General features: G+C 38.2%; 1 protein-coding gene across 1 annotated transcript; it reads right to left on the bottom strand.

Annotated features, from left to right (window-relative positions):
- Positions 1–6,219: 6,219 nt before the first annotated feature.
- LOC139084330 (olfactory receptor 2D3-like) lies at positions 6,220–7,170 on the bottom strand. Its single transcript, XM_070626728.1, has one exon. The coding sequence runs from the start codon at positions 7,153–7,155 to the stop codon at positions 6,220–6,222; it is 936 nt and encodes a 311-aa protein (XP_070482829.1). The 5' UTR covers positions 7,156–7,170.
- Between the last annotated feature and the right edge of the window lie 3,252 nt (positions 7,171–10,422).

The following is a 10,422-nucleotide window of genomic DNA, read 5'->3' as shown; positions in this document are numbered from 1 at the left end:
GACTTACTCAGTACTTCCTTCAAAAGACTGGAATATGGTACAATTCTCATCCTTGGGCCTGGTTGTGGATCTACCCTCCATCCTTCATCCAGCACTTTCTTTGTAGAAGAAAAAGGACAATAATTCATGGACCATGGTCTTTTGGCACCTAAGAGTTAGGATATCTTCTGAGAAACATTCACATTTTATAAACCCAGAAACCTGTGAAATCTTTTTTATCATGCTGTATAATGCTATCTATCTATCCCAGATCCTACAGCAACTCCTTTATCTTTTGGTATTTCTGAATCTCTTTGTATCATCAAATAATCTATAAATTAACAAACATCACTTAAGCACTTACTGTGAGCTAGGTGCAACATGCATGTGTGCATACACCTGTATGTGTATTTTGGTGGGCAGGGAAGAGCATGGGTATGAAGAACCTGAATATATGAGCTCTGCTGTCCTTTTCACACTCTTATTAGAGACAGGAATATTGTACCTAGCATAAAGAATAGACAGCATTTTGGAAACCAACAAGAGATAGTGACATCTCAGGGCCGGAACTAAGAAACTCTGTCCACACTCGGACCTTGAACGTCCTTAAACGCTACTCTGGACTCTGACTTATAAACGCCAAGGCACGCCTCGACCCCCCTACTCCCGCGCAGGCGCACCAGCCATTGGAAGGAGCCCTTAGGAGACCACAGACGGGAGTCTGAAAGTAGACCAGGGGCCTTTCCAAGACCCACCCCTTTCCCCAAGCCCCGCCCTCTCCGTAGTCTTTCATCCAACCCTAGGGCCACGAATGGATGGATACTGGAGTGCTCAGGGTAAGGGGAGAAGGGCATGTCTAACTTCGTCATTTCCCACAGCCCATCAGGTAAAACTGGCCAAAACATTTCTTAACTGCTTCTCGTCCCCCACCCCCAACTCCATCCCCCTTTCCCCGCCATTTGCTTGGAACTAGAAAATAGTGAGATAATTTTGACAAGATATCATCGTGTGTGGCATCGTTTAACATGTTTTCCACTAATTTAGTGAGTCACTGATTCATTCAGTTTTGCATTGAGGTGAAGATCTTGCCGAAGATCTTGAGTTCAGTTTTCACTTGCTGAGTAAGAGATACTTTATGACATTCAAGAAGCATTGTCAAATAGGCAATTAGAAATAGGCATGTGGAGCTTAGAGGTGTCTGGGGCGAGACGTAAAATTGGTGTCAGTTCTGGGTAGATGGTAATTGATGTTATGAGTGGAGATGAGATTGCAGAGAGAGAGAGCAGAGAATCAAAGGAGAAGGTCTAAGATCGAGTCCCAGAGGAAGAACCTAAACTGGTAGGGAGCTTCAAATCGAGACCATGAGTTGACCAGATTAAACAAGAATTTTTTTTTTTGTACCTGGGAACTAGGATTTTTTGCTAACATCCTCTGTACTCAATACTAGCATAAGCAAATTATAAACATCATCTTACTTAATCATGACCACAATACTGTAAGGTAGAGATTTTCATCCGCAAGTTCGTTGAAACTAAAAGATGACAAAGCTAAGCTTCAAGCTCAGATCACTTCATACTTGTCCCACTGCTTCTCACTCAATGCTTCAAGATTTGGAGGCCCATTAGTAAGGCAGGACAGAAGTGTGGAATGATATTTTCCAAGATTGGGGGTATGGTGTGTGTCATGAATTGTTTGTGATGGAGCCGACCTTTGTAAAAGTTGTATTTAACTAGCTCTGAAAAATAAAAATTTAACTTGAAAATATTGCCAGTAAACAGGCTCAGACATGATCTCCAACCGAATAAGAGTGCAGGGAAATGGAAAAGGCACAGACTAGGAGGGAGAATGACCAGCCTTCCTAACATACCTCTAGTGGGCGTGAGGTTTCTGACTATGTGTCTTCAAAGGTCCGCTGAAGCCTGGGCACTTCTGCCTAGTTGAACAGGGTCATTTTCAGGTCGCAGTCATCTCACTGAAGCTCCAGCTATTTTTATGGCACAATTTCACAAGTTTCTCTCAATATATGACTTTCAATGTAAAGGTAAAGGACTCTGAAGCCACCTGGGACTAGATCCTTAAGATGTGCAGAATTGTTGGCTACAAATGCCATTCCTTTCTATCATCATGAAATGCAGTTCTTCTGAATTAGAGCCTGTCTGTACTTATTTAAGAACAAATACAGAGAAGACTTGACCTGACATATGCCAGTACTTTTCCTAGATCATTTATATATTCATTCAACAAATTTCTATTGAGAATCTAATATGTGGCAGATACTGTACTAGGAATTGGAATATATTAGTAAACACAGTCAGAAGAGGACTGTTTTAACACCCAACAGAAGCATTCCCTATGCTAAGCTACTGTGTCCCTTCACTCAATGTTCTGTGATCTACATATCCTCAGAATAAGGTGTTGTGTAGGTTGTGAGTTGTGCTCAGTCTGGAATTTTAGGTAATCAAGACATTAGTTGGATGATTTGGTTGCATGGGTCATGTGTGATGAGCATTTGTCAATTTTTGGCTTCTGATCACCTGAATACCTTTTCTATGTTCACAGTCTTCTGTGAATCTTGGGGAAGTTTGAGTCTGTCTCCCTCCATAGAGGCTAAATATACCTGAAATTCACTTTCTTTGTCTCCACTGCAGCTAGGGCACAGCATATAACTTGGACTCAATCAATTAGATACACCCAGTCTAAACTTTGAATTAAGAGCTGGTGGTACAAAAAGCAAGGATGGCAAACAGTTCCTTTTCTTTTAAAAAAAATAGACTATTTTTTAAAGCAACTTTATATTTACAGAAAAATTGAGAAGATAATACAGCTGGTTCCCATATATCCTCCACGTTTTCCTTATTATTGACATCTTAGATTATTTTAGTATATTTCTTACAACTAAGAAAATAACATTGATGCCTTATTATTAACTAAAGTCCATACTTTATTCGGATTTCTTAGTTTTGTTTCTTTGTTTTTTACCTTCTGTCCTTTTCTGATCCAGGATCTCATCCAGTATACCACGTTACACTTAGTTCTCATGTCTCCATGGGCTCTTTTCGGCTCTGACAGTTTCTTAGACTTTCTTTGTTTTTGATGACTGCAACAGTTTTAAGGAGCATTGGTGAAGTATTTTGTGGGATGCCTCTTTACTGGAATTTGTCTGACGTTTTTCTCAAGATTAGACTTGGGTTCTAAGTTTTGGGGAGGACGTTCACAGAGATAGAGTGCCATTTTCATCGCATCATATCAAAGGTACATACTATCAACATGACTTATCACTGATGATGTTAACCTTGATAACCTAACTGATGTGGTGTTTGCAGACAATTTCTTTTTCTTTTTCTGTCAGTGGCAGAGGGAGCAGCAACACCCTAGTTTCCAGACTCAGCAGCTCCAGCAGCAGGACCTGTGCTGATGGTGATCGCAATGTACATTGCACCATCTAGTGCTGAATGGCAGTGATGTCCTCATCAGATTCTGATATGATTTTGGCGTGTGATTCTGGCTGTAGGATCAGAATTGCCATTATTTCTATATTTTCTCGTTTAAATTAAATCATGCATAGTCAGCTTCTGTTACTTGTGCCTAAGAACCCTAGTTGATACATCATCTTTATTATGATTTTTTGGATGTGTGTACTAAATAATTTTTCTTTAGAAGCTTTCTGGTCCTTTATTTCCCCTCTCACTCTGTAGCATGAGAGGTAGTAGTTTCAAGCAGGCAGCTTTGTACAGTAATGTGAAAAAGCACCAAGGCATCTGTTTTGATGGGATGAATGGTTGCACAATTCTCTCAGTGTTTCAGTTATCCATTGCTGTATAACAAACTGTTCAAAACTTAATGCCTTAAAACAGCAACCATTTGATTTTGCTCTAGATTCTGTGGGTTCAGAATTTGGACAGTGAGGATGCAATGACCTATATTGACAATATTTAAGATATGACTATGGGAGTGAGGGGCAGAGACCACTGAAGGAGTCAGGAGCAAGGAATTCTGAGAATGCAGAATATTTGATTCTGTGTAAAAATTAAAATAACCAAGATCCATAACAGGAGCAGTATGTTGAGGAGGGTGACAGGGAGTTAGGGGTTAAAGTCTTCAAGAAAAAGGGAAGAGTGACGTAGAAATTTAAAATAAAATAAAATAAAACTTTAAAATCCCACTTTCCCAGCCACACCTTATTTCTTCCTCATGGTGAAACATCTGGAAATTAGTGCCTGCACTTTCTGTTTCCATTTTCTAATTTTACCACCCATTATTGAAATAGATCTTGTCCTGATCATCACTGTCAGCCAAGTCACCAATTTCAACTGTTAATTTTCTGTCCTTGTCTATATCACCTCAGCTAGCGCATGTTTTTTGAATGAGGGTTTTTCTCTGATCATCACACCCCAGGTTAGAGTTTGTCTATTATAATACCAGCTCCAGTAATTTTAAAAGGATAGTAACGGTGCAAAAATGTGTTTTAAACATAGTATGTATCAGTTATTGCTATGGGTGTATTGGATACACCTAGAATTGGATAAGATAAAATAAGAGTTCGGTAAGTGGTTTTAAAATGAATACGTGGATGCGTAAATGAAAGAAATAAGAAATTTAGCTACTAGATATCTCTTCACTGGGAATGTCTTCTACTGCAGAGTCAGTATGAGGTCTGTTGTTCCTGGATCCATGTTCAAGGTAACTGTAGAATGGTTATCATGGAATCCCCTTTAAACATGTGATTTTTTTGAAGGTTTTTTTTTTTAAAAGATTGGCCCTGAGCTAACATCTGTTGCCAATATATATATTTTTTCTTTTTTTCCCCAAAGCTCCCCAGTACGTAGTTGTATATTCTAGTAGGTCCGTCTAGTTGTTCTATGTGGGATGCCGCCTCACCATGGCTCAATGAGCAGTGCTAGGTCCATGCCCAGGATCCAAACAAGTGAAACCCTGGGCTGCTGAAGCGGAGCACAAGAACTCAACCACTTGGCCATGGGGCCAGCCCCTAAACACGTGATTAATTAAAAGTTTAGATAAAAGAAGGAAGTGGCTGTCAGCCACTTTATTTGGCCTAAGGGTTTATGAGAACCTGAGTAGAGTGTGGCATTGACCATTCTAGAGAAGTTGAGTCACAGTGAGGTGTGGCATACAGGCACCTAAGTCTGTGGAGGGGTCAGCCTTGGATTGGTAAACTCCAATTTCTAAAATTCTAATTTTTGTTTTGCTTTCTGAAGAGATATTCATTGGGTAAATCAGGCTCATTCAAAAGAGAGTGACCAGAATGAATATAGGGTACCAAAGCATGTTAGATAAAGGAATTTTAAGGGAACAAGTGGGTGGTTCACTGTGAGAATTGTATTTGGGCAAATACGGAAACTGAGTTCAGTGAGTTATGGCATAGAAAGGTAATGAAAATTGTTCTAGGAGTAAACTAGGGAAAGTGGGTTCAAGATACAGGAAAACTCGTTTTGACTTACAACAAGGAATATCTTCCTAATAGTAAAAACTGTATACATATGAAAGAGAACAATCCAAGAGACCAGGGAGCTATATCATTCTTGTTTAGGACAGTTACTGGAAAATTACTCAATAGAACTACTATGTGATGGTTTAAGCCTTGGACATATGATTGGATTAGGAGACTGTTGAATTCCTTTTTTACTCAGATCGTCTATGCTTATATGAAATCAGGAGTGATGATATAAAAAACTTTTTCTGGAACTTTCAGGGGAAAACATCATGAACTAGGAAGTATTATTGCCTCTGGTACTTTTTTACAAGTTGAAATGCTCTGGGCTAGAAGTGATTCTAGTATTGAAGACTCTTCCAGATATGTTTATTGCTTTAATCAGAACCTGTTCCTAGGTTTTTATGACTGGGACATCTAACCTTGAAATGTTTTTGATGTTAGGATCATATATGCAACTCATATTAAACATTATTTCAGGACAATCCAGTTTAAACCTCCTAGATTTAATTATGATTATGCTTAAACCATGTCCATGTTAGCTAAATTAACCACAAACTCCTTCAAAATAGCACTTGACACTTTTAATAATCAGGATATAACCTAAGTTTTCATCCTCTTGTTTATTCTCTATTTTCTAGCTTAGAGTGGAATATTCAGTTTCTAGAATACATCCTTAACTCTCCTGCTTCTTCCTGAAATGACCTAACTCATAATGGCCTATTGAAATTCTGCTCCTCATTTAAGAATGTTACCATAGCTCTAAATGTCAGACCCAGAGACCACCATCTCTAATAAAAGGACTTTCTTCTAGCTAACTTCCTGAGAGACCCTTTGACATCCTTGTTTCTCAGGCTGTAAATTATGGGGTTCAACATTGGAGTCACCACTGTATAGAACACAGATATCGTCTTATCCTGCTCTTTTGTAGTCTTCGAATTTGGCCGCATGTAGGTGAAAATAGCTGAGCCATAGAAAAGGACAACAACAATGAGATGGGAGCCACAGGTGGAGAAGGCCTTAAGCCTGCCCTCCCCAGACTGGATCTGGATCACAGTGGAGATAATATTCCAGTAGGAGACAAGGATCAGGGAGACAGGAGCAAGCAGGATGAGCACACCCATTGCAAAGATGGCCATTTCTGTGCTGTAGGTATCTGCTGAAGCCAGCTTCAGGAGGGCAGGAGGTTCACAAAAGTAGTGATTGATAATGTTCTGCCCTCCATAGGGAAGTTGGAAAGTAAAGGTGGTGTCCACCAGAGACACTAGTGCCCCACTGACCCAGGATCCTATGGTCAACTGGAGACACATCTGTTGGGTCATGATGGTGGAGTAGTGCAGGGGCTTGCAGACCGCCACATACCGGTCATAAGACATCACTGCCAGCAGTGCACATTCTGTACACCCAACCAGAAGGAAGACAATTATCTGTGTCATACACCCCAAAAAAGAAATAGTTTTCTTCTTTACCATGAAGTGGACCAACAGTTGAGGGACAATGCTAGTAGAGAAACAGAGATCTGCGAAAGAGAGATTTCTAAGAAAAAAGTACATGGGCGTGTGAAGTTGAGTATCCATAAAGATAAGAATAATGATGAGTAGGTTTCCAATCACAGTCAACAGATAAATGCTGAGGAAAAGAACAAATAGCAGGATCTGGGTCTGCCAGTCCTGTGAAAGGCCAAGGAAGATAAACTCAGCCACGAAGCTTTGGTTTTCTTCTCCCATTGAGATTTATGCCTGTTTACCTGTTTGGCACAAACAAAAAGAGCAAACTTTGGGTTTATGATATAAGTTCCTGTAGAAGAAGCTCATTTAAAACTGATGCCTAATTGGATATTTCAAGTTTTTGCTACCTAACTTCTTTTTATTGATACTAAATAGAATATTTTTATTCATATTAATTTGTTATTATTTAAATCCACTTCATATTTTCCAAAATCCCCTCTCCCCAGGGCCACTTTTTATGTTAAACCCTTCTTGACTAGTTCTCATGTAAGAATATTAGAGTTCATGTGATTTTACTAGATGGCTATACACATACTGTTAAGACTATCGCCATACATAAAACTACACCACTAACTGTTCAAACCTCCTACATATCTAGTTATAACAGATCCTTGAAAAATGTAAAAAGTTTTAGGCAAAAACTTAATTTGATCTCTTAAAAAACAACAAACTTTACCTGGGTTTAAAAATAAAGCCTTGTGCTTCATACACTAAGGAAACACTCTGTTTGGATTAAGGAGTAAAATATTAAAACTAAGACAACAAACCAAAGAGAAAAGAAGTTAAAATTGTTCTGATATCTGGATAGGACCAGATTTGAAAAACACAAAAGCCTGGTAAGAAACCACAAAAGAAAGCACATCTAGAGTTTACAACATAAATTGAAAGACTTCCATGAGATAATACCATAAACAAAACTAAAAGCTAATCTACGAACTGAGAAAAATATTCAAGAGAGATGCTAGACAAAAGTTAAACAACTTTATTACATAAATAATGGCACAAAGACATGACCAGACTCTTTCCAAAAAAGAAATGCAATAATTACTAAATATAAGAAAAATATTCAGTATTAATATAGCTCAATAAGTACAGTTACAATGAGAGATACATTTCTCACCTGAGAAATTAGCTAAGATTTTAACAGCAACAACCACAGCAAAAAACAATAACTAGTATTTTAGCGAGCATTTAACACGTGACAGGCATTACTTTAAGGGTTCTATATGATTATATTGTCCCAATAACATTATGAGGTAGACATGATTAATCTTATTTCAGATCAGGAAACTGAGGCAAAGTTAAGTTGTTTGCCCCAAATCACACAATTGGTAAGTGACAGAATTCATTAACTGTATAATGAGAGTGCAGAGAAAAATATATTTTTGTACAATGCAATTGGGTAGGAAAATTAGTACAATCTTTCTGGAAAATATTTTGCCAACTGTATTTTACTGAATACATCATAAGACTTAAATATTCATATGCTTTGACCAAGTTCTCAGTAGCATGGGGGAGGGAGAAAACCCTTTTTAATAGTCCTTTCTTCCCCAGGAGGAGCTAAAATCTGACTTGTAACATTCTGGGATATTGATTGCCCCGTGTTTACTACTGAGTAGGGTTACTGTGCTTGAAAAGGTCATGCACATTTCTATTTCCTCTCTTTTTCCTGAGACTGGACTGATAAGTTGAACAAGGTCTCCCTTAAGACCATGCCCTATTCTCTTGTTTTTGAATGGTGCCTAGGTGTACTGCCAGCCAGAAGGTAATGTGATGATAACAACATGGATTTAGGCTGTAAGGGAATTTGAGGTCCTTGAAAGGATTTAAAATAGACCAAGTACCCTAACCCAAGCTTATCTGAGCTCTGAACTTGAGTGATACTAGGAACTAGCCCAATTAATAAAAGTGGTGCCTTCTTTTTCATTGTTCTTTGTTTCTTTTGTAGAACTCTAAGGGGGGAATGTCCGGGATTAGAGTAGTTTTGAGGAGAGTAGTATTGGCAGTTCTTGAATCTCCTAGGCCTAATAGTATCTAACACCCCCAAACGTTACCCCAATTTCTAAATCCAATTCTAGGAATCCATTCTAAATAAATACTCTAAATTTCAGAGAATGTTCACAAGAAAATATATTTGTCACATCATATGATAAAATGATGGTTATCAACAGACATATAGACCAACAGAACATAATAGAGAGCCCCAAAATAAACCCACACATATAGGGTCAAATGATCTTCTACAAGGGTGCCAAGAATACACAACAGGGAAATGGTATTCTCTTCAATAAATGGTGTTGGGAGAACTGGATATCCACCTGCCAGAGAATGACATTGGACCCTTATCTCACATCACATACAAACATCAACTCAAAGTGGATTAAAGACTTAAACATAAGAAACTGTAAACTCGCTAGAAGAAAACATAGGGAGAAAGATTCTGGACATTAGTCTTGGCAACGATTTTTTGGATATGACACAAAAAGCACAAGCAACAAAGCAAAAATAGACAGGTGGGACTACAGCAATCTGAAAAGCTTCTGCATAGAAAAAGAAACAATCAACAAAATGAAAAGACAATCTATGGAATGGGAGAAAATATTTGCAAGCCATATTACTGATAAGGGTTAATATTTGAAATATGTAAGGAACACACATGACTCAATGACAAAAAAGCAAATAACCCAATTAAAACATGGGCCAAGGAACTGAATAAACATTTTAATGAAGAAGACAGAAATGGCCAGTGGGTATATGCAAAGGTGCTCAATATCACTAATCATTGTGGAAATCAAACCAAAACCACCATGAGATATCACCTCACATGTATTAGGATAGATATTACATATAAAAAACAAAAGATAGCAGTGTTGGGGAGGATGTGGAGAAAAAGGAACCTTTGTGCACTGTTGGTGGGAATGTAAATTGGTACAGTCCCTATGGAAAACAGTAGGGAGTTTCCTCAAGAAATTAAAAATAGAACTACCATATGATCTAGAAATTCCATTTCTGGGTATATTTCCAAAGGAATTGAAATTGAGATCTGTACTCCCGTATTTACTGTAGCATTATTCACAATAGCCAGGACATGGAAGCAACCTAAAAATCCATCAACAGATGAATGGATAAAGCAAATGTTGAATACACATACAATGAAATTTATTCAGCCTTAAAAAAGAAGGAAATCTTGCCATTTGTGGGAACATGGATGAAGGTGGATGACATTATACTGAGTGAAATAAGCCAAACACAGAAGGGCAAATACTACATGATATCACTTATATGAGGAATCTAAAATAGTCAAACCCGTGGAAGCAGAGAATGATGTGATAGTTCCCAGGGGCTGGGGCAAAGAGGAACTGGGGAGGTATTAGAGGGTACTAAGTTTTATTTATGCAAGATGAATAAGTCCTAGAGATGTACTGTATGACATTGTGCCTGTAGTTAACAATACTGCATTGTATACTTAAAATTTTGCTAATAGGG

The sequence above is a fragment of the Equus przewalskii genome, chromosome 6 (assembly GCF_037783145.1).
Source record: "Equus przewalskii isolate Varuska chromosome 6, EquPr2, whole genome shotgun sequence".
Lineage (NCBI taxonomy): Eukaryota > Metazoa > Chordata > Mammalia > Perissodactyla > Equidae > Equus > Equus przewalskii.
The sequence above is the reverse complement of the archived record's forward strand: the minus strand, read 5'-3'. Positions and strand labels throughout refer to the sequence as shown.